Here is a 23930-nt window from a genome sequence, read left to right on the forward strand (position 1 = left end):
GAATGTGCAGAGACAGGAAGGATGGGAAATGGAATTCTCCTACTACCCAGCTCCTGCAAGTATGTCTTCTGAAGATATCCCCACAGCCTTCTGGGAATCTGGCTGGTCAAACATGAGTTCATGTTGTATCAATCAAGGGAATCAACTATCCCTGGTGTCTGTAAACCAGACTGTTTGGTAGCTGCGTGGTTATAGGAATAGCGAGAACTTTAATCAGAATTTTATTAGTCTGAGATTGAATAAAACAAGGACCATGAGTTCAAGGAAATGCTGGTTGTAAGAAATAATAGTCTGTGTCAGCTGTTTTCCCTCGAAGACCCATCTGTATCAATGGAAAGGGGACTTGCTTCTTTATCTACTGTGAATGAAACCCCTTGTAAATTTTATACTAGCAGATGTTCTAAAGAAGTTTCTGTGTCAGTCTAGTATTCAGATTTTTCTTAGTGTTGGAGAACATCATTTTACCATTTCAGTCTTGAAAAATGATAACTGAATTTTCAGATTTAATTATATTTTTCTAACATTTTATCATGAAAATATTCAGATACAATAAAGTGGAAAGGATTTTACAGAACATGTATTTATCCACTGCCTTGATTCTAACATTCACATATTACTATGCTTGTCAAATGATATACTGTCTACCCTCAACCAAGGGGTTGGCAAACTTTTGCTTAAAGAACCAGATATTAAATATTTCTGTCACAACTACTCAACTTCATTATTGTAGCAGGAAAGCAACCATAGACAATGCATAAATGAAAGGGTATGGCTGTGTTCCAATAAAACATTATTTACAAAAACAGTCAGCTGTTTGCTGGCCCCTGCATTAACCCATCTTATTTTTTAGGATAATTTCAGAGTAAATTGGAGATCTCAGTATATTTCCCTTAAATACTTTAGCATGCATATCATGAACTACGGTTCAATATTTGTTTATAGCTTTTTAATGTAAAGCTTACATATAATGAAATGCATGCATGAATTTTAAGTGTACTTAGGTTTGACAAAAGCATACACTTAGGTAATCCAAACCCCTATCAAGATGTAGAATATTGCCACCACCCCAAAAAGTTTCCTTATGCCCCTTCATGATCAATTCTTGCTCACCTCCCCCCAGAGGCAACTTCTATTTTGATTTGTTCTACCATGAATTAATTTTGCCTTCTAGAATTTCATATAAGTGGAATCATACAATATATACTCTGTTGTGAGAGATTCCTTTCACTCAGCACAATATTTTTGAGATTGTTTCTTATTGTTCAACATTCCATTTTCTTTTTTCACTTTTTGTTTTGAACTAGTTTTAGACTTATAAAGAAGTTGTAAAAATAGTAGAGTTCCCATATACCCCTCGTCCAGCTTCCGCCAATGTTAGCATCTTACATAACCATAGTACAATTATCAAAACCAGGAAAATGACATTGTTACAATACCATTAGTTAAACTAAAAACCTTGTTCAAATTTCATTAGTTTTCTCACTAATTTTTTTTTCCTAGTTAATAATCCAGTCCAGAAACCCACATTGCACTTAGCTGTTATTTCTCCTTAGTCTCCTCCAATTTGCGATAGTTTGCAGTCCTTTCTAGTATTTCATGATCCTGACACTTTGAAGAGTACTGGTTAATTACATTATAGAATATACCTCAATTTGAATTTGTCTGATGTTTCCTCATGATTGAAATGTGGTTATATATCTTTGGCCAGACTACACAGAAATTCTATTGTGTCCTTCTCAGAGCATCATATCAAGGGATCCATGATGTCAGTGTGTCATTGTTTTGGTGATGTTCGTTCATTCCCTTTTATTGCTGAGAAGTATTCCATTATATGAAAATACCAGTTTGTTTATCCATTCTTCTGACAATGGATACCTGGTCTATTTCTTGCTTTTAGCTCTTATGAATAATGCTCTGGACATTTTGTACAAGTCTTTTTGTGAACTTTTTTTTTCATTTCTCTTCAGTAAAATACCTCAGGGCAAAATTGCTGAGTCATAGGGTAGGTATATGTTTGATATTGTAAAAATCTACCAGATGTTTTTCAAAGTGGTTATACCATTTTGCATTCCTTCCAACAATACATGACATTTCCAATTGTTCTGTATCCTTAACCAACATTTGATATTATCTGTCTTTTCAAATTTTAGCCATTCCAGTGAGTATATTTGTTTCCATTTTTAAAAAATTTACTTCCCAAACCTTTGTTTTTAAATTTTCAAATTTACAGAAAAGTCAGAGAATAGTACCATGAACATTCTTATATTCTTGACCTAGATTGACCAGTTGTTAACATTTTGCCACATTTACACTGTTTCTTGTGTGTATATGTAGGCACATATATAAGTATGTATGAACTGCTTTTAAGACTTTCCCTGTAAAGTTTTCTTTGGCTTTTTTGTTTTGTTTTCCAGTCCTGAGTCACATGTTGCTTTTGGTTGTCATGGTATGATTTTAGTCCCCTGTAACCCAGATTGCTTCCCCCATGCCTTACTCTATATCTCATGACACTGATGTTTCTGAAGAGTCCAGGCCAGAAAAAGAAGAGTTACTCAAAACATGAGGCTGCCAATGGACAGCCCACAGGCCAGATACAGCCAGGTATAGATGTGTGTGTTTGGTCTGTATTGTATGTGAAAACTTTAATTTGTTACTTGTATGTAAACATGAGATTTCGGGCAACACTGAGCTCACATTCCACATTAATGTGGATGACACATGAGTAGCAAGCCTTCCTTTTTAGTATTTGTCAGCTTATACAGTATTCAACACCCCTGGAACTATGGAACTAAAGAGGTGTTTTTTGCTGATATGTTATTTTAGCTAGCACAGTCACACTGACAGAACACTAAATCACATGGAATTATGCAGCAATAAAATTATTTCCTTGTCAGATCTTCAATCCACATTCCTCCAAAGGCAAAGTCTTTCTCTGAGTTGAAACTGGTATTTAGTGCTCCGTAACAGTAACTGATTTCCCTGACAGAGGGATGCTGGCCCTAGACTGAGACCACAGTTTTGTTAGAATTTAATAGCATTGTTTTGTTTTCATTATACTTACTGGTACAGTTACCTTCTGGTTATGGCAGGTAATATTGGTAAGTAAGTAATTGTATGTGTTGTGTATAAATGATTGTAGCAGTATTACATGTCTGGTAATAGATCCCGTTTATTGAGTACCTGTTATGTGACATATACTTTCCTTAGATTTTTCTCCTTTAGTCATAAAAGTTGATGAGCTAGAAACTATTTTTTAAACCCTTTTTTGCATATGAAGAAACTGAGTCTCAGAGAGGTAAAGTGATGTGCTTGGCTAGTAGTTGTAGTTGTTGTGCTGTTCCATGAGATAACCTCTGAGGCCATCTCAGCCTTTTAGCCTTGATGATCCTGTTAATATCAACACCTGGAGTAAGGTGGCATCACATGGCTTTACACCTGACATAGTAGAGCCATCAAGGCAGGTGACAGTCTTGTGGGTGTGGCTGGGAGAATAGGCACCATGATTTAGATACCTGTTTTTGCGTAAATTATAGAATGTTTTTTCAAAACAACGCTGCCTCAGAAAACTTGGCAACTGTGCTGTATATGTGGAGATGCAAAGCTGAATGGCCACAGGAAAGCATTTGTTTCAGACAGCCCTTAGGTTTCTGCTTGAATGTGGGGAATAGTCTGATGTGGGGACTTCTACCATCTACCATGTAGTCACCAACTAAGATAAGCATAGGTTTTTTTTCCCCCCACAAATGTAAAAGCCATCTTTTCTCCTTGTGTGTTCCCTGCAGGAACAGCTTTCTCAAGTCCTCGATGCCATGTTTGAAAGGACAGTCAAAGTTGATGAGCATGTCATTGACCAAGGAGATGATGGGGACAACTTTTATGTCATTGAACGGTAGGAGATGGAGTTTTGCAATTGCACGGCTATACTTAATAAGATTCATGATTCAGGGCAAGTGCTTTACCCTATGCTTTGTTCAGCCCAGACAGGACTTAGGGCCACGTGAACAAGCTTCTCAAAGCTTGCCCTTCTCTGTCCACAGCCTGCCTTTCTCTATCTACTGCTGCCCTGAGTCCTCAGTACAACCCATACTTGGGTTGCCACTACCTACAATTAGGTGAAATGTGCAAGCTATGCTTTATAAACATGTTATTTGCAAGTGTTCAAGTGAATTGATTTTCTAAAGAATAACCATAACACTTTATTGTCATCTGGATCATTCAATCCTAGCCTCATTTTACACATGAGTATACTGCCTCAACCTCCATACCTCTGGCCCCTTCTGGCTCTGTTCCAGGTATAAATCATGTTGGGAGACATGAAATATGTGGGTTTGACCTGCGCGCCCTGGTGTGTCCTAACCTCTTGAGCTATTAGTATCACCTGGAGGACTCCTTCTGACCCCTCCTCAGTCCTGAAAGGAATACCCTCACCAGAGTTTAAGATCAATAAGATGTTGCTTCACCTAATATCTTCCATTAATTATTTTTCATTTTTTCTTTTGAAGTAATTTCAGAGTTATAGAAACGTTACACAAATGGTACAAAAAAATTCTTATAAACCTAGGTTCCCCAGATTAATGTTTTACCACATTAGCTTTATTGTTTGAAAGTAAGTTGCAGGTATAAGCCCTTTTACCTCTGAATACTTCAGTGTATATTTCCTAAAAATAGAATATTCTCTTACATAAGCAGAGATCAATTGTAAAAATCAGATATTAACACTTTATACAGTACTCTCATCTACTCTGCAGACCTTATTCATTTTTTTCCAGTTGCTTTCCTGATTTTTAAGATTTTTAAGGGTCTTTTCATTTCCATCAAGTAGCTGTACTAGATTCAGCTGGTCCCCCGTCTCGTCGAGCCTTTTGCTCGTTCAGGAAAATGTTCAAGAATGTACTATTTGGACTTCCCTGGTGGCGCAGTGGTTAAGAATCCGCCCGCAAATGCAGGGGACACAGGTTCAAGCCCTGGTCCAGGAAGATCCCACATGCTGCAGAGCACCTAAGCCCGACTTAGCACCACAACTACTGAGCTTGCACTCTAGAGCCCACGAGCCACAACTACTGAGCCCGCGCACCACAACTACTGAAGCCCGCGTGCCTAGAGCCTGTGCTCTGCAACAAGAGAAGCCACCGCAATGAGAAGCCTGCGCACCGCAACAAAGAGTAGCCCCCGCTCGCCGCAACTAGAGAAAGCCCGCACGCAGCAAAGAAGACCCAATGCAGCCAAAAATAAATAAGTAATTAATTAATTTAAAAAATAAATAAACGTTAAAAAAAAAAAAAAAGAACGTACTCCTTGGGTAACATTTTGGCCCTTGATACTGCGACAGATGATTACAGTTAGGGTTAGGAAAGAAATGTTTTATTTGAAGAGTAAAGATGATACAAATAATGTCTTCTTAAAGACTGTTTTATCTGTTATGCTCATGCTTCCTTCATAGAATTCTGTAAGTAGTGACAGAATAATTTTTTAAAGTTATATCACCACTTCCAACAGCCACCTTTCCCCCTTGCTCTGCTGTGTGCTCCCTCACCAAGACAGATCTCCCAGTAGGTACCTGCAGTCTGGGAAATAAGCATTTACCTGCACATATCCATGGCTTATAGGTTGAAATACCTGTCTACAAAGGGAATGATTTGTTATTACACATGTAAATGAGAGGAATTATCTTTTGCGTGCAGTGAAAGTGGTTAATAAATTATTAAAAAGATATTGTTCCAAAAAAAAAAAAAGATATTGTTCCTGACCTCAAAAAACTCATTTTCTAGTTGGAGAGACTAGAAGTAGGTAACTACTATATAGTTAAATAGATAATTATTACATAATTTGATGGTAACAACAGTGAGAAAAATATGTCCCGTTATTTGGAAGAGGACCGAAGTGAGAGAGGTTAGGAAAGACTCTGTTTTGTGGCTTCCTGAAATTATTTGTGTTGTTCCCAAAGTTAAGTTGCTAGTGTCTCCTGGAAGAGAGACTAAAAACACGTAAGTGAATTTACCCTGAGTTCCATGTATTCCACTTGTGTCCTTGTTACTTTTGCCTTGTCCACCAGGTCAAATACAGGTTAGCTTACCTATTCAGTGGTGAGCTACCTTGAGAGCAGGGTTGGTACTGTGTACCTGATATTTGAGTGATTGGCTTTATTCTTTGCTTCTTGTGTAACATATGATACCTAGTGATTTTTATCAGACAAGTGGAGGCTCTTTGTAGGAAACTTAGGGGAAAAACAAAACAAAACAGGAAAGTAATTTAGCCCTAATTTCATCCCCAGAGTATATTCTTCTTTTCTTTTTTTTTTTTTCCTATGCTTTACTGTTAGGTCAGATCCATTACCCCAAATTTGGTTCAGATATTGAGACTGATCATACCACACACACAGCTAAGAGGGTATGAAAAGTTTTATCATTCACATAATGAGGCTTTTAAGGGAGAACAGGCCAGGTTTCCAAGAGGTCCAAAAATGACTTAAGACAGCAGGGAGGGGTGACTGGCTTGGCGTTTCACGGTGGTTAGAGGGTGGGGCTGAGGTCAGAGTACTCTTATATATGGGCAGGCTCTAGTTTTGTTTGAATATCCCATCAGTGCCAAATAAGGGAGCACCCAGGTTTTCTTCTCAGCTTTCCCAGATGTGAGACAGAAGAGGAAGAAGGATTGGGAGTGGTCGGGCTTGAAAGCTGTTAACAAACATGTAAAATGTAGTCAACTCTTTATTACATTTATATGTATACTTTTTATGTTGGGCCATATACATTGACTTGATTTTTAAAATCTATTTGAAGTAGTTTGCCATGGGATACAATATTATTCTATATCATGATTTATATTGACTGCATAATATGAATATAGACATATACTTGACCTATCCCCTATTGTTAGCAGATTAAATTGTGGTTTTTGCTCTTATAAATATTACCTGCTGAGCATCCCTGCAGTTAAATATTTTCCAATATCTCTGATTATCTCCTTCAGAATGCCTAGAAATGGAATTGCTATGTCAAAGGGTCTCTTTAAGGAATTTGTTATGTTGTTAATTGTCTTTCAGAAACTTTAAAACATTTACATTTGCTTCAGTGGTGTATTGAGAGTGCCTATTTCTCCAAATGTTTGTCCATTCTGAATATTTTTCTTTAGCAATCATTAACAATCAATAGATAGAGAATTGCATCATTTTTTTTCTTTATTTTAATCAGTTCTACATCCTAGTTTTCAACAGACTACAAAAGAAAACCCATACAATCATTTCAATACCTGCAGGAAAAGCATTTGACAAAATTCAACACCTTTCCATGATAAAAACTCTCAGCAAACTAGGAATAGAAGGGACTTTTCTCCAACCTGATTAAAGGCATTTATAAAAAAAAAAAAAAACCTATAGCTAACCTCATACTTAATGGTGAAAGACTGAATGTTTTCCCTTTAAGATGGAGAACCAGACAAGCATGTCTCCTCTCACCACTTCAATGCAATATTATACTGTAGGTCCTAACCAACGCAATAAAGCAAAGAAAAAAGAAGGAAACGAAAAAGATGGAGTGAGGAGAGAAGGACTGACGGGAGGGAAGAAGGGCATACAGATTGGAAAGGAAGAAATAAAGCTGTCTTTGTTTGCAGATGACATGATCCTCTAGAAAATGCCGAGTTCACTCATTAAAACTAATAAATGAGTTTAGCAAAGTCACAGAATACAAAGTCAAAATGCAAAAATCTATTATATTTCTATATACTAGCAAAAATCTGTTGGAATTCCGCAATAACAACAACCTTCTATTCATGTACACCTGCCCATTATAAGTAAAATTGTTTCTTGTTCTATTTCCAGGGGAACCTATGATATTTTAGTAACAAAAGATAATCAAACCCGCTGTGTTGGTCAGTATGACACCCATGGAAGTTTTGGAGAACTAGCTCTGATGTACAACACCCCGAGAGCTGCTACCATTGTCGCCACTTCAGAAGGCTCCCTTTGGGGACTGGTGAGTTAGAGAAATGGTTCTCCTTGCATAGCATGGTATTAATTCCCCTTACTTCTCGGTCTCTGTCCTTGGGCTGTTGGTTCACACTATATTTTTATAGCCAATTATCTGAAAGACATTGTGGAAGGTTTTGTACCAATGTGTTTTTCCATTTCTCTGAAGTGATTTATCAACAAACCATTTATTCCAAATTACAGAGAAAAGACTTGGTCTTGTGACCTTGCAGTTGTGTCAGCTCTTACTACATTTTCCATTTATGTTTTTATCAGGCAAGTAGAGAGAGGGGGGATAACTCTGTACAAGAGACAGCCTAGAAAAATAAGTGTCATTGAAAGCTCTGCCAACCATGTTTTCCATCTCTATCTATCCTAGGACTAACTTTTCTCTGTGTTTGGCCATCTATTTATTCATTGGTCCATGCCAATATTCAGTAGATTTAGATGACTAGAAAGGCTGATAGCCATATTCTGGGAAACAGAACTTTACTAGGATGTCTTAGGCACAGTACTGCTATGATCCTATCCTCTATTATACATGACCCACCTTGCTTCCTTCATTATCAAGCCTTCAAAATATATAATTCTCTTCCTTCTTAAACAAAACAATCATCCTCTTGTACAGATTCCAAATTTCACTTTTAAAATGTTCACATCTATGATAATTTGTTTCCATTTATCCTACAAGCAGAATTAAATATATACCTTGGAATTATCAACATATTTCCTCAAATAAAATCACATTTTAAAGACATACTAGAACACTTTATTGTGCTATACTAATGTAGAATTAAGAATGCCCCTGAGGCAGGACAGGAATAAAGACGCAGACGTAGAGAATGGACTTGAAGAGACGGGGAGGGGGAAGGGTAAGCTGGGATGAAGTGAGAGAGTGGCATGGACTTACATATACTACCAAATGTAAAATAGATAGCTAGTGGGAAGCAGCCGCATAGCACAGGGAGATCAGCTCGGTGCTTTGTGACCACCTAGAGGGGTGGGATAGGGAGGGTGGGAGGGAGACGCAAGAGGGAGGAGATATGGGGATATATGTATATGTACAGCTGATTCACTTTGTTATAAAGCAGAAACTAACACACCATTGTAAAGCAATTATACTCCAATAAAGATGTTAAAAAAAGAATGCCCGTGAGAGAGACTTCCCTGGCGGTCCAGTGGTTAAGACTCCTCGCTTCCAGAACAGGGGACTTAGGTTCAATCCCTGGTCAGGGAACTAGGGTCCCACATGTGGTGTGGCCCACAAAAAAAAAAGATTGCCCCTGAGAGATGAGAGATACATTGGCTTAAGAATACATCACACACTTGGGAAGCCAGTGCTTAAAATACTCAAGGTAGATCAATAAATAATGGGGGAAAATAAACTCAGTTTTAAAATACATTAATGCCAACTTCTGGTCCAGGCCAAGATGGAATAGCCCCATTCCTCACTAGTCTTCCCTCTTAAAACTAGAAAACTCTGGATATCTTACTACAAACAAACATAGGAGACCCTGAAAGATGGAAAGGAGAAGGTGGACTGGCTAGGACCTAGGGATTTCATGAATTAAGGAAGGACATAACAGTGAGTTTGCCAGGTTTTCTTATTAATTCCCATATATCCCAGATAGGGTGCTGGAAAAACCTACAACCCAGATCTACCAACAGGTACACATAAAAACAGCCCCAAGAAAAGTCTGCTCCCTTTAGCCAAAGGACGAGGAAAAGGACAGCTTGGCAGAATAGAAAACCTTTTTTAATAATACCACCCTATTCCTGCCAAATACCAAAGGAAAAACTGCTTCTACCTCCCCACACTGTCACTGGGGCCAGCAGGAAACTGGACTTCCAACCTCATCCAGCAGCAAAGAGGCAAAATGAGGTGATGTGTGGTGTTACTAGTTGGCACTCCACTTCCCCTGCCAGACTAGTGTCAGTAGAGTCCAGAGGGGAGCTGAACATGCACTCCCACACATACGGGCACCCTATATATAGACAGGGTGACTGCCTGCAAAAAAAGAAGATGAAATTGGATACAGTTTTACAACATAATACCCAAAATGTCCAGGATACAATAGAAAATCACTTGTTAGACCAAGAACAAAGAAATTCTCAATCTGAATTAGAAAAGGCAATCAAAAGATGTCAATACCAAGATGACACAGATATTGGAATTAGCTGACAATGATTTTAAAGCAGCCATCATAAAAATCCTTCAACAAACAATTATGAACACACTAGAAACAAAGGGAAAAAAATAGAAGGTCTCAGTGGAGAAATAGAAGACAGAAAGAAGATCCAAATGGAAATTTTAGAACTGGAAAATACAGTAACCAAAATAAAAACTCACTAGATGGGCTCAATAGCAGAATGAATATAAGGGAGGAAAGAATCAGTGAACTTGAAGATAGAACAATAGAAATTACCCCGTCTGAACAACAGAAAGAAAATAGACTGAAATGAACAGAGCCTGTGGAATAATAACAAAAGATACAGTATTTGTGTCATCAGAGTCCCAGAAGGAGAGGAGAAAGAATATAGAGCTAAAAAATTATTCAAGGAAATAATAGTTGGAAAATTCCCAAATTTGGTGAAAGATAATAAACCTACAGATTCAAGAAGCTGAGTGAACTTCAAATTAGATAAACCCAAAGAAATCTATGCCAGAACACATCAGAATCAAACTTTAGAAAACTAAAGACAGGAAAAAATTTGAAAGCAACTAGAGAGAAACAACGCTTTACCTACAGAGGAAAAACAATTTGAATGACACCAGATTTCCTATCCATGAAGGCCAGAAGGAAGTAGCACAGCATTTTTCAATTGCTGAAAGAAAAGAACTGTCAACTCAGAATTCTATACCTAGTGAGAATATCCTTCAGGAATGAAGATATTCTCAGATAAAACAAAACTGAGACTTTGTCACCTGCAGAAGTGATAAAAGAAAGAAATTTGGAACATCAAGAATGGAGAAAGAATAACATCGAGTAAGCATATGGATAGGCATAAAAGTCTATCCTCCTCTTGAGTTTTCTAAAATAGGTTAGATGCTTGAAGCAAAATTATAACATTGTCTTACGTGGTTCTTAATGTATATAGAGGAAATATTTAAGACAATTATATTCTAAAGGGGAAGGAAAGGGGCCTAAATGGAAGTTAAACTTCTACACTTTACTCAAACTACTAAAATGTTGACACCAGTAGACCATGATAAGTTACATATATAAATATAATACATAGAGCAACCACTAAAGTAATCTGTACAAAGAGATACACTCAAATGCTCTATAAATCCATTCAGGTAACCTGCAGGAAGGCAAGAAAAGTGAAACAGAAGAACAGGAAACAGGGAAGAACAGAAAACATTGAATAAAATGGTAGACGTAAGCCCTAGTATATGAATAATTACTATAAATATAGATGATCTAAATATACCAACTGAACTTATTTACAAAGCAGAAGTAGAGTCATGAATGTAGAAAACAAACTTATGGTTACCAGGGGATAAGCAGGGGGGAGGGATAAATTGGGAGATTGAGACTGACATATACACATTATGGGAAAAGAATCTCAAAGAGTGTTTATATGTATAACTGATTCACTTTGCTGTACACCTGAAACTAACACAACATTGTAAATCAACTATACTCCAATAAAAAAACTTTTTTAAAAGCTGTTATGCCAAGTTAATTCAGTCTAACTAATTAGAGGGCAGGAAGTTCTTTAAATTATTGTATGTGCTGTCTGAGAAACACACTTGAATATAGCTACAGATTTCATTAATTGCAGTTCATTATTTTCCAGATTAGTTACTAAACTTGCATCAGAAGGTCAAAGACAGCAATTTTGTCAGCTGCCACTTCTCTCAGTGCTGTATCTTTTGCATTTCTGGAACTCAGACAGAAATTGATTACAAACAAAAATCTCCATAAAAATGAGAAACATAAGTGTTTATGAATATGTTCAAGCCAAATGATTTTGTAAAGTGTAAGAATCTTTGTTTTTAAGGACTTCCTTATAATCTTTATTTTCGGACTTCCCCGGTGGCACAGTGGTTAAGAATCTGCCTGCCAATGCAGGGGACCCAGGTTCAATCCCTGGTCCGGGAAGATCCCACATGCCACAGAGCAACTAAGCCCGTGTGCCACAACTACTGAACCTGTGCTCTAGAGCCCGCGAGCCACAACTACTGAAGCCCGCATGCCCTAGAGCCTGCGTACTGCAACTACTGAGCCCATGTGCCACAACTACTGAAGCCTGTGTGCTGTAGGGCCTGCGTGCTGCAACTACTGAAGCCCACGCACCTAGAGCCTGTGCTCCACAACAAGAGAAGCCACTGCAATGAGAAACCCGCGCACCGCAACGAAGAGTAGCCCCCACTCACTGCAACTAGAAGGCCTGTGCACAGCAGCTAAGGCCCGACGCAGCCAAAAATAAATAATTTTTTAAAAAAGAAAGTAAAAGTATAGTAATAGATATACTATGCAAACATTAACCAGAAGAAAGCAGGAGAACTTATATTAATATCAGATAAGTAGACTTCACAGCAAAGAAAATTACCAGAGACAAAGAGGAACATTACATAATAATGAAAGAGTTAATCTACCAAGAAGACACAGAAACCCTAAATATGTATATACCAAACAACAGAGCTTCAAAATATGTAAAGCAAAAACTGATAGAACTGAAAGAAGAAATAGACAAATCCACAGTTACATTTGCAGACTTCAACACCCCTTTTTCAACAATTGATAGGACAACTAGACGAAAAATTGGGAAGGATACAGAACTTAACATCACCATCGTCCTAAAGGATCAAATTGAAATTTATAGGACACTTTACACAACAACAGAGAATACACATTCTTTTCAAGCCCACAAATGTTCACTGAGATAGACTACATGTATCCTGGGATATAAAATAAAACTTAACAATTTTAAAAGAATTGAAATCAGACAGTGTGTTCTCTAACCACAATGGAATGAAACCAGAAATCAGTAACAGAAAGATAACAGGAAAATCTCCAAACACTTGGAAATCAACCCATTCCTAAGTAATCTAAAAGTCAAAGAGAAAGTCTCAATAGAAATTTATTAAAAATGAACTGTAAAACTGCTTGCCTTAGACTTCCCTGGTGGCACAGTGGTTAAAAATCCGCCTGCCAATGCAGGGGACATGGGTTCGAGCCCTAGTCTGGGAAGATCCCACATGCTGTGGAGCAACTAAGCCCATGAGTCACAACTACTGAGCCCACATGCCACAACTACTGAACCCATGTGCCACAACTACTGAAGCCCACGCACCTAGAGTCTGTGCTCCACCAAGAGAAGCCACTGCAATGAGAAGCCTGTGCACTGTAACGAAGAGTAGCCCCTGCTCGCCACAACTAGAGAAAGCCTGCACACAGCAACAAAGACCCAATGCAGCAAAAAGTAATAATAATAATTAATTAATTTAAAAAAACAACTGCTTGCCTTGTGGTTTGGATATGAGAATTAAATAGAAGCACATCCGAGAAGCGGTTTCCTCGGTGCCTGCACAAGGTAGGGTACTACAGAGTGGTGGCACCTGCTTTCCTTGGTTGTGGTAGCCAAAAAAAAATAAATGTATTTTATTCACCCTTCCATTCCTGAAACTCCCTCTCCTGAGATCCCTGCCCTGCCTTCCTAGTTCCTAGCCTTATTCTTTGCAGTCTTTTCTTTCTCTCCCTGCTATCTTAAGTGAGATTCATCTCCCTGCTGCCTTACGTGACCTATTTAGATGCCCTTTTCTCCTGCGTTATTCACCTGCTTTATAGCCCAAACCCTTTCAAAGCTTCAGTACCGCCTTCAGGAAAGTGACTCCCAGAGGGTCCTCTATAGCCTGACTTTTTACTTGTGCCTTCCAAGGCCTTTGGAAATGCCTTCTGAGGCTAAAGCACGGAGGACCTGGTGTTGCCACTGAGTTTCTCAAATTGGATTCTATATTCCTTCTCTTACTGGGGGCAGCTGCCACCATGACCACTACACTTAGTCTCTGCTCCCACTCTGTCTTGCTTGCATGAAAGGGAGTAGAAACTTTCTTTTTTTTTTTTTTAATATATATTTATTTATTTGGCTGCATCAGGTCTTAGTTGCAGCACGTGGGATCTACATTGCGGCGTGTGGGATCTTTTAGTTGCGGCATGTGGGATCTTTTAGTTGCACCACGTGGGATCTAGTTCCCTGACCAGGGATTGAACCCAGGCCCCCTGCGGAGCGCGGAGTCTTTTTTTTTTTTTTTAATTATAAATTTATTTATTTATTTTTGGCTACATTGGGTCTTCATTGCTGCACCCGGGCTTTCTCTAGTTGTGGCGAGCAGGTGCCACTCTGTTGTGGTGCGTGGGCTTCTCATTGCAGTGGCTTCTCGTTGTGGAGCACAGGCTCTAGGCGCGTGGGCTTCAGTAGTTGTGGCATGCGGGCTCAGTAGTTGTGGCTCACGGGCTCCAGAGCACAGGCTCAGTAGTTGTGGCGTACGGGCTTAGTTGCTCCGCAGCATGTGGGATCTTCCCGGACCAGGGCTCGAACCTGTGTCCCCTGCATTGGCAGGCGGATTCTTAACCACTGTGCCACCAGGGAAGTCCCAGTAGAAACTTTCTGCAGTGAAAGGAAAGGGTAGTATTCTTTTTCTCTTTTGAACTTCAGGGCTATTTGTTTGACGCTGAACACTTGCTGCCTGAGGGAGCTACCATTTCACAGTAGGAGTTTCCTCTTCACGGCTCCATTGGAAGCTCCCTGAAAGCTGGGTTGGTGTCTGGTGTTTTTTTATACCCTCCACAGTCATAGGAACTGGACTTGCACAGCCTGAGAGCTCTGGGAAGTGCAAAAGCATGCGTAGAAAGGGTTGGAACACAAATAGAGATATCAGTTGTTTTCTCTTTAGCTAGAAATACAGTTTATTGCTGCAATTGTAGTAATCTTTGTAACATTATAGATGGATTTAGAAATACTGTTTTTTTGACAATGTCTGCTCAAACATAAGGAAGGGAATTTTATAATTCCCATTGTCTCAGTCTTGATTGTTCTCTTTCCACAGCACTCTTGGCCTAGATTGGTGCAGGAAACATGTAGAAACTGAAGTCTAAAGATAATGGAGTAATATTCCAAAGTATAACAGTAACATTTTAAATGATACATCTCTAACCTTGGACTTCAAAAAAGTAGTGGCAAGTGATGCAGCTCATTAGAGCAGTCAGAGATTGAATGGCTCTTTTCAAGCAGACAGATGGAAAAGAAAATGGGGGCAGAATCTGGCTTAGTACCAGAGAGCAGACATTACTTGTACTTCGGTTTAGGAAGGGAGGGTAGGAGTCTGCCACCTTTTATACTAGGAGTATAGGGTGCAGTTGGTGACTTCTCCTGTCAGGCAGATGAAGCACGGCATGGGATGGGACCAGGGAGTTCTGTGGCTGATGGAATATGAGCCAGTGAAACCTATTTAGACATCTCAACTCAGTTGTCTTCGATGTGTTTTCTCCACCCAGCTCCCACCCCATCATCAAGAGTACTAAAATAGCAAACCTACAGCTAAACATGCCCTTACCCCCTTGCTGTTTTTCATTCTTTCAACTTTTAGGATGTCATTACTGTACTTCAAAAAAAAAAAACAACTTTCTATTCCTGAGAGCCCGAGGTAGAAGAAAGGTACAATTAACTTAGGTACAAAAAACTGCCTACTCATGTAGGAGCCTAAGCAATTAACATTCTCCTGGCTGCATGTCCCTCCCCACACACGCATACACATATCTGAGAAGTACCTGACCATAGCTCTGGTTAACTGTCTCTTGAGTATGAATCCATGACTTGCTGGGGTTAAGATATCTTTCACGTGCCTGCCTTCCATCTTGAGTTTCCTACTTTATCTCTCCATTAATTTAAAACCTACCTCTCCTTCAGGTCCCAGATAAATTTATATTTTTGCAACAAAATTATCCTTGATCACTCCAGGCTGTCGTGATCTCTCTCCTCAGAATTCTTGTGGCACTTACTTTGTCTCTGTAGTTCATCTAGCACATTTCATATGCTGTCTTGAACTGTAGTTTTTTATTCCTATGAATTTTGTATTGTCTCCCCATTGAGATTATAAAGTCCTTGAGGGCAAGAACCATCTGATTGTTTTATCTCCCTTTTTGAAGGTGCATCTTTTCACATTAAACAGTGACTGTGAGCTCACAAATGTTTGATTGGGACGTTTTAAATTTTGTATTCTATTTATGACTGACCCATAGGTGGCACCCATTGAGTGCTTGATAGCAGGTGACAACATGTGAGACATCTGTCTGGCTCAGGCTACAGGTCTTTTTCTCATAGCGATGACTGAGATTGAAATATCATTAAACACTCAGTTGACCCAGTACCTTCCAGAGACCTCTAATGTTTGCTGTGGCATAGTTAATTAAACCATAGATGCTCCCTTATACAGGCATTTACCAGAATTTTCATATCCTTTCTTATAGGACCGTGTGACGTTTAGAAGAATCATAGTGAAAAATAATGCAAAAAAGAGGAAGATGTTTGAATCATTTATTGAATCTGTGCTGCTTCTTAAATCACTAGAGGTAAAGCCTATTTTAATAAGAGTCTGTTTATGGGGATTTAAGCAAAGCTGTTAAAACGATTCTCGTTAGGTTTCTTATCATACTATTCTAGCCCATTTCAATGTTGTATAGATACTATTTGTGACTTTTAATTAAGGTGTTTCCTTACAATTTGTATGTTCATTGTTTCAGGTGTCAGAACGAATGAAGATTGTGGATGTAATAGGAGAAAAGGTCTATAAGGATGGAGAGCGCATAATCACTCAGGTGAGTGGGGGCCTTGCCCAGCTCCTTTCCCAGAAGCCACCTCCTGAAGGACTAGTGCATCATTTGTCCTCTCACTTTGGGGATCTCATGTTGCACGGTACGCAGGCACACTTCCTGCAGAGTGTTCTAAAGCCCATTGATGTTCAGCTAACTGACTTATGCACATCTCTTGCCTCCATTCACCTTCCTTGGCTTCCGGTGTTTGTTCTTTTGGATGTCATTTTCTTTTAACCCTGAGTAAGCTTCCTGCATCACTGTTAAAACCTGGAGAAGGTCAAAAGGTTGTGTACCTTCTCTCTATGTTTGGCACAAAGTCCCTTTTAGCTAATCTAACACAAACCAGTCTTCAGTGACTGACCAGATTTGTAAGGTATCTTTAGTGTTTCCTTTGTACCTTTTCGTCATGTTATTTTTGGGTACTGTAAGGATCATCACAGTGGACTGGAACATGATGATGACTGCTCTGTAATAATTTTCCTAGTCTACTATGTTTCCATTTTTAATTATATGTAAAGAGTATTATAGACTTTTCCGGGTCTAAAACTTGTCTGCCAGTGGTTCTGGCAAGAGCACTGGGAAGGGGAATTCCCTGGTGGTCCAGTGGTTAGGACTCCGTGCTTCCACTGCAGGGGGCATGGGTTCGATCCCTGGTTGGGGAACTAAGATCCCACAAGCTGCACGGCGCAGCCAAAAAAAAATTTTTTAATTAAAAAAAAAAGAGCTACTGGGAAGATGTCTGGTTGGTCTGGGTTGGGGAATGTGTCCATACCTGAACCCAGAGCTGGGGCTAGAAGGAAGACTCAGATTGGTCAAGCCTAAATCCCCAGACCACCCTTGGGCCCTGGAGGTGGAGTTGGCCCAACCAGTACCACAGAGATTAATCAGGCTTATCATAAAAGGAGAGAGAGATGCTCCCCGAGAAAAAAGACTAACAAAAAAATGATGTCTACTCCAAGTGGCATCTCTAAATGCCTTTGTTTTCTAGATAGCCCTACTGTTAATAATTCTTTTAATTAGAAATTGGTTTGATTTGGTAAATATTTATTAAGATAGACAAGTAGGACCAGATATAAGTGCTATAATGAGAGGAAAAAGAATGGCACTGAGGACTTCCCTGGTGGCGCAGTGGTTAAGAATCCACCTGCCAATTCAGGGGACACTGGTTCGAGCCCTAGTCCGGGAAGATCCCACATGACGCAGAGCAGCTAAGCCCATGTGCCACAACTACTGAACCTGTGCTCTAGAGCCCACGAGCCACAACTACTGAAGCCTGTGTGCCTAGAGCCCATGCACCGCAACAAACAGTAGCCCCAGCTCGCCGCAACTAGAGAAAGCCCGTGTGCAGCAACGAAGACCCAATGCAGCCATAAATAAATAAATAAATAAATTTTTTTTTTTTAAAAAAAGAGTGGCAGTGAGAATATAGAACAGGATGTATTCTATATGGTTTCATGAAGGAAATGCCCTTTGAGCTAAGCTTAAAGAACAAGTGCAGTTCCAGCAGTTGAGGTCAGGGAAGGATCTTTCAGGGCAAGAGAACAATGTGAGCAAAGGCCTGTGGGTGTAAGCTGTGTTCCAGGGCAGGTATACTAGTATGGTAAGAATGTAGAGCTGAGTTGCAGGAATGGGACATGTTGACTGGCCACATTTGCTTCTGAAGCTGTGGTGCTTTAATTTACTCCCAAAGGACCTCTACTTAATCCTGAAAAGCCCCAGGCCTTCAGGAGGTATGTCAAGAGGTATGAAAAACCACAGTGTTTTCTGGGATGTCTGTGTTCTTGAAGATAGGAGTGCTAGGTGGTGGTGCAGAATGGACACAAATTAAGATGATACCCACCTTATTATAGACCCCTTTCCGCAGTGTCTCTAGACCAAGGCTGCTCTAACTGAGGTCCCAGGACTACCAGCATTAGCATCATACAGGAATGTTAGAAATTCAAGTGCCTGGGCCCCACCCCAGACCTACTGCAGAAACTATGCTTAATGTTGTTTTGTTTGTTGGGTAAACTTTGTTACCCTATATTTTATATACAGTAAAATTACCAAGTTTAAGTATACAATTTGAGAGTTTTATAACCCATCCCTATAATCATAGTGTACAGCATTTCTGTCATCCCAAAAAGCTCCCTTGTTTGTATTTTAAGTAAATCCCCTCACCCACTCCCTTGCTCCTGGAAGCCACTGACCTGCTTTCTATCGCTCTAAAAATTCCTTTTCTAGAATTTCATATAAATGAAACCATATAATGTGTAGTTTTTTGTGTCTGACTTCTTTCTCTTAGCATAATGTTTTTGAGATTTATCCATGTTGTTGTATGTATCAGAGGATCATTCCTTTTTATTGCTGAGTAGTATTTCATTATACAGATGTACCATAATTCATCTTTCCACTCACCAGTTGAGAGACATTTGGGGTCTTTCCAGTTTTTGGCAATTATGAATAAAGCTGCAATAAGTATTTGCATACAAGTCTTTGTATAGACATATGTTTTTATGGAATTGCTGAGTCATATGGTAAACATAGGTTTAACAAATTGCCAAAATGTTTTTTAAAATGTCTGTACCATTCTGCATTCCCCCAGCGATGTTCAAGAGTTCCAGTTGCTCTGTATCCTCATCAGCACTTAGTATCGAGTCTTTAGTGTTAGCCATCCTAGTATGAAGTGGTATCTCATTTTGGTTTTATTTTGCATTTACCTAATGTCTAATGATGGTGAGCATCTTTTCCTGTGATTGCTTGCCATCCATATATTTTCTTTGGTGAAGTACATCTTTTGCCCTATTTAAAATTGGTCATTTGTCTTCTTAATATATTGAGTTGTTAGAATTCTTTATGTACTCTGAGAACAAATCCTTTATCAGGCAAATGATTTGCAAATATTTCTCCCAAAATGTGGCTGTGGCCATGACTTGTCTCTTCATTTTATTAATAATACCTTTTAAAAAGCAGAAGTCTTTAATTTTGACGAGTCCAGTTTGTCATTTTTTTCTCTTGTAATTCACTCTTTTTGTGCCCTATTAAAAAAAAATGTTTGCACAGTTAGTAAGATTTTCTCCTATTTTACTTCTAGGCAAGCACTGTTCAATAGAAATATTATGTGAGCCACATACAATTTAAAATATTTTAGTAGCCAAATTAAAAAAAAATGAAACAGGTGAGCTTAATTTTAATAATATATTTTTAGCCTAATATATCTAAAATATTACATTTCAACATCTAAGTGATATAAAAATTTAATAATGAGATATTTTACATTTGGGGGATATTCAGTCTTTAAAATTCAATGTGTATTTTACACTTACAGCACCTATAAATCTATACAAGCCATAGTTCAGGTGCCCAGTAGGCCCATGTGACTAGTGGCTACTGTACTGAGCCGTGCAGTTCTAGTTTCATAGTTTTAGATCTTACATTTAGATCTATGATCCATTTTGAATTAATTACATGGTATAAGGTTAGGGTTTTTCATATGGATGTCCAATTGTTTCAGCACCATTTGTTGAAGAGATTTTCCTATCCCATTGCCTTGACACTTGCATTGAAAACCAATTGGCCATATATGTTTGGGTCTATATCTGGTCTCTTTTTGTTCCATTGATCTACATCTGTCTCTCAGTTAATAATACTGCACTGTCTTGATTACAGTAGCCTTACATAGTAAATCTTAAAATCAGATAGTTTAAGCCCTCCAAATTTTGTGTTCTTTTTTTTTTTTTTTAATAAATTTATTTTAGTTATTTATTTTTGGCTGCATTGGGTCTTCATTGCTGCGCACGAGCTTTCTCTAGTTGCGGCGAGCGGGGGATCTACTCTTCGTTGTGGTGCGTGGGCTGATGCTCTATGCAGTTACCAGCCGGGGCATATTCATGGAGACAAATGTGAATACTCCATGTTAGGAAGTGAGAGATGCTTGTCAGTCATGGTTGGACTAACATCCCTGGCAATCAGGATCCTCTCGTTTTGTTCTGAATTTGTTAACCATTGACTGGTTTGTAGGTTTGGAAAATAAATACCAATTCAAGCTCAGGCAATGTGAAAATGATCTATTTCTGTGTCCCACTTTAATACATATATATGGCTCTGACCTGACCTCCTCTCCCTTTTCAGGGTGAAAAGGCTGATAGCTTTTACATCATAGAGTCCGGCGAAGTGAGCATCTTGATTAAAAGCAAGGTGAGTTTATGTGTGATGGTGTGAGTTATGCCAGGGGAGATCCAGATGCCAGGTATATGCACAGAAAGTAACTGTTTGCTTTAATAATGTGAAGTGTGTTTAGTGTATCAAAACCATCATTATGTGAGATATGTGACTGACAGTGACCAATGTTTAAGCCCATTCATTGATAAATATTTAGTATATTTTTTCTTGTTCCTATTGCCTTTACCTCTGTTACATAATTAATGATATGAGAAATATTGGTCTACAAATCAATAAGAAAAAGGATAAGCACCCTAACAGAAAATGGGGCAATTATATAATAAAAAATACATGTGAGTGTTGAATATGAAAAAGCTTCCTTTTTAGAGCACTAGGAAGGGAGGTCTCTAGGACAATTATTATTATGGCCATTTGATGGATAGGGAGACCTAGAAAACACAGTGACCTATAGGTGGGAAGAGTGATTCTTACCATAAATCCATCATCATCAGATTTCCTGTTTCAATTTTTTTAAGAATAAAGAATTTGTTAAAATACTGAGTTACATTATAATACTAAATCAACCTAGTTTAAAACCTTTTATGGAATATTTTTTGTAAAAGTTAAGTATGGAGAAAGAAAGAAAAATATGATTACTGCCTATAAGATGGCTTGATTCCTAATTAAAAATATATTTTTTTACTTATAGTTTTTAGACTACTGATATATGTTTGTACATTTCTCATATTCATTGACACCTGCTGATCACAGCATAGTGTTGGGTTTGTAGGTCTAGCAGCAGTGTGGCACTGGGTTGGGAAAGGGGGAGTTTGTCAGAAATTCAGTCTTGGGCTCTGCCCCAGACCTACTGAATCAGAATCTGCATTGTATCAAAACCCCCAGGGGGCTGGTGTTCACAGTACAGTGTGATAAGTGCTACTCTAGAGAAGGGACTAGGTAGACATGAACACGTCTGCAGTCCCAGAGAATACAACAGAAATTGGAGAGAGAGCAGTGGCTCGGAAGGGGCAGATCAACTTCAGAGCAGACAGGTCAGGGCAGAAGTGTGAAAGGAGGAAAAGTCACACCATGTAAGCCAGTGTGGTACTTTTGTTTATTTTTCTAAATTAACCTTCAGGGACTTCCCTGGTGGCGCAGTGGTTAAGAATCCTCTTGCCAGTGCAGGGGACATGGGTTTGATCCCTGGTCCGGGAAGATCCCACATGCCACAGAGCAACTAAGCCCGTGTGCCACAACTACTGAGCCCATGCTCTAGAGCCTGCAAACCACAACTACTGGGCCCCACGCTCTGCAGCTCCTGAAGCCCGTGCGCCTAGAGACCGTGCTCTGCAACAAGACAAGCCACCGCAATGAGAAGCCGCGCACCACAGCAAAGAGTAGCCCCCGCTCACTGCAACTAGAGAAAGCCCACGCACAGCAACGAAGACCCAACGCGGCCAAATAAATTAATTAATTAATAATAATAATAATAATAAATTAACCTTTAAAAAAGTTATTTATCTGCCTGTAACATAAAGTCGTTCTTAAAGATTTAGACTAATTCTTATTAATGTTTAAGTATTTTTTTACTTAAATTATTGCTTAGCTTAGCAGACGGATTTGTTTTAAAAAAAAGAAGAAACTGTAGGGGCTTCCCTGGTGGCGCAGTGGTTAAGAATCTGCCTGCCAATGCAGGGGACACCGGTTCGAGCTCTGGTCTGGGAAGATCCCACATGCCGCAGAGCGACTAGGCCCGCGAGCCACGACTACTGAGCCTGCGCGTCTGGAACCTGTGCTCCGCAATGGGAGAGGCCACGACAGTGAGAGGCCCGTGCACCGCCGTGAAGAGTGGCCCCCACTCGCCGGAACTGGAGAAAGCCCTCGCACAGAAACGAAGACCCAACACACCCAAAAATAAATTAATTAATTAATTTAAAAAAAAAAAGAAACTCTAGATAGTAAATAAAATATAGTATCTTATTTTCAGTAATTTGAAAAGCACAAAGTATAACCTGCTTGATTTCTTAAACCACCATATTTCAAGGTTGAACATTACTTTTAAAAATATTTAGTTACTTAACTCTTCTAAACAAATATGGTAGGGGGACCACTAACTTAAGATGCAGATAGTACCTAAAAATAAAATTTGTCAACGTAAAGTATTGTCCTAGAAAAGCATGGCCTCAAGTCAAAAAGAAGTAGCCCTGAATTGTGACTCTTAACCTATGCGAAGCATGGACGTTATTTAGGAAGAATTAGCAAAAGACCTTGCCTTCTACCCTGTGTCTCAGAAGTCAGCATCTACCAAATGGATCGCATTCATATATGTATAATATATAAATATAAAATATATAAAAATATGCATTATATGTTAATATATAGTATATTAACATAACATTATATACTATTTTATATACTATATTAATATATCATATTAATATATACTATAATAATATTATACATATATATATACACCTTACCTCTTGGTAAAAGCCAACTCATTTGGTTAAACCAGGCCACTGAGATTAGCCCATGCAGTTTACATGGTACAGTTAGAGTCTCTGCAACATGAATTTCTAAGTAATTGTGTTAAGTGTACTGAAAAGGGAATGTAAGTGTGTGCAACTGGACGTGCCTGGTTGTGATTCTGGAATCAGCCCCGGTCATATTCTCTACCTGCTCTAGACTAAAGCAAACAAGGATGGTGGGAACCAGGAGGTCGAGATTGCCCGCTGCCATAAGGGGCAGTACTTTGGAGAGCTTGCACTGGTCACCAACAAACCCAGAGCTGCTTCGGCTTATGCAGTGGGAGATGTGAAATGCTTAGGTAAGAAAAATTCTATATGCATTAGTGTTTTTTTTTTTTCTAACATGCAGTATTTTTTTCCCATCAGCAAGCCTTGACTTACTCTGTCAGCTCTCACTCACATCTAGGCTTGAACAGTTTGTGTGACCAACCAGAAATGGGTGCATGTGTTCCTTTAGCAAACATTTTTGAGCAC

General features: G+C 38.9%; 1 protein-coding gene across 1 annotated transcript in view; it reads left to right on the forward strand.

Annotated features, from left to right (window-relative positions):
* The window catches only part of PRKAR2A (protein kinase cAMP-dependent type II regulatory subunit alpha), an 83087-nt gene that overhangs the window by 54716 nt on the left and 4441 nt on the right, over window positions 1–23930 (forward strand). The window contains exons 5-10 of the mRNA XM_068557448.1: window positions 3783–3889; window positions 7820–7973; window positions 16444–16545; window positions 16717–16791; window positions 20899–20964; window positions 23614–23755. Coding sequence (XP_068413549.1) covers window positions 3783–3889; window positions 7820–7973; window positions 16444–16545; window positions 16717–16791; window positions 20899–20964; window positions 23614–23755 — 646 coding nt within the window. The remainder of the gene's footprint in view (window positions 1–3782; window positions 3890–7819; window positions 7974–16443; window positions 16546–16716; window positions 16792–20898; window positions 20965–23613; window positions 23756–23930) is intronic.

The sequence above is a fragment of the Eschrichtius robustus genome, chromosome 12 (assembly GCF_028021215.1).
Source record: "Eschrichtius robustus isolate mEscRob2 chromosome 12, mEscRob2.pri, whole genome shotgun sequence".
NCBI lineage: Eukaryota > Metazoa > Chordata > Mammalia > Artiodactyla > Eschrichtiidae > Eschrichtius > Eschrichtius robustus.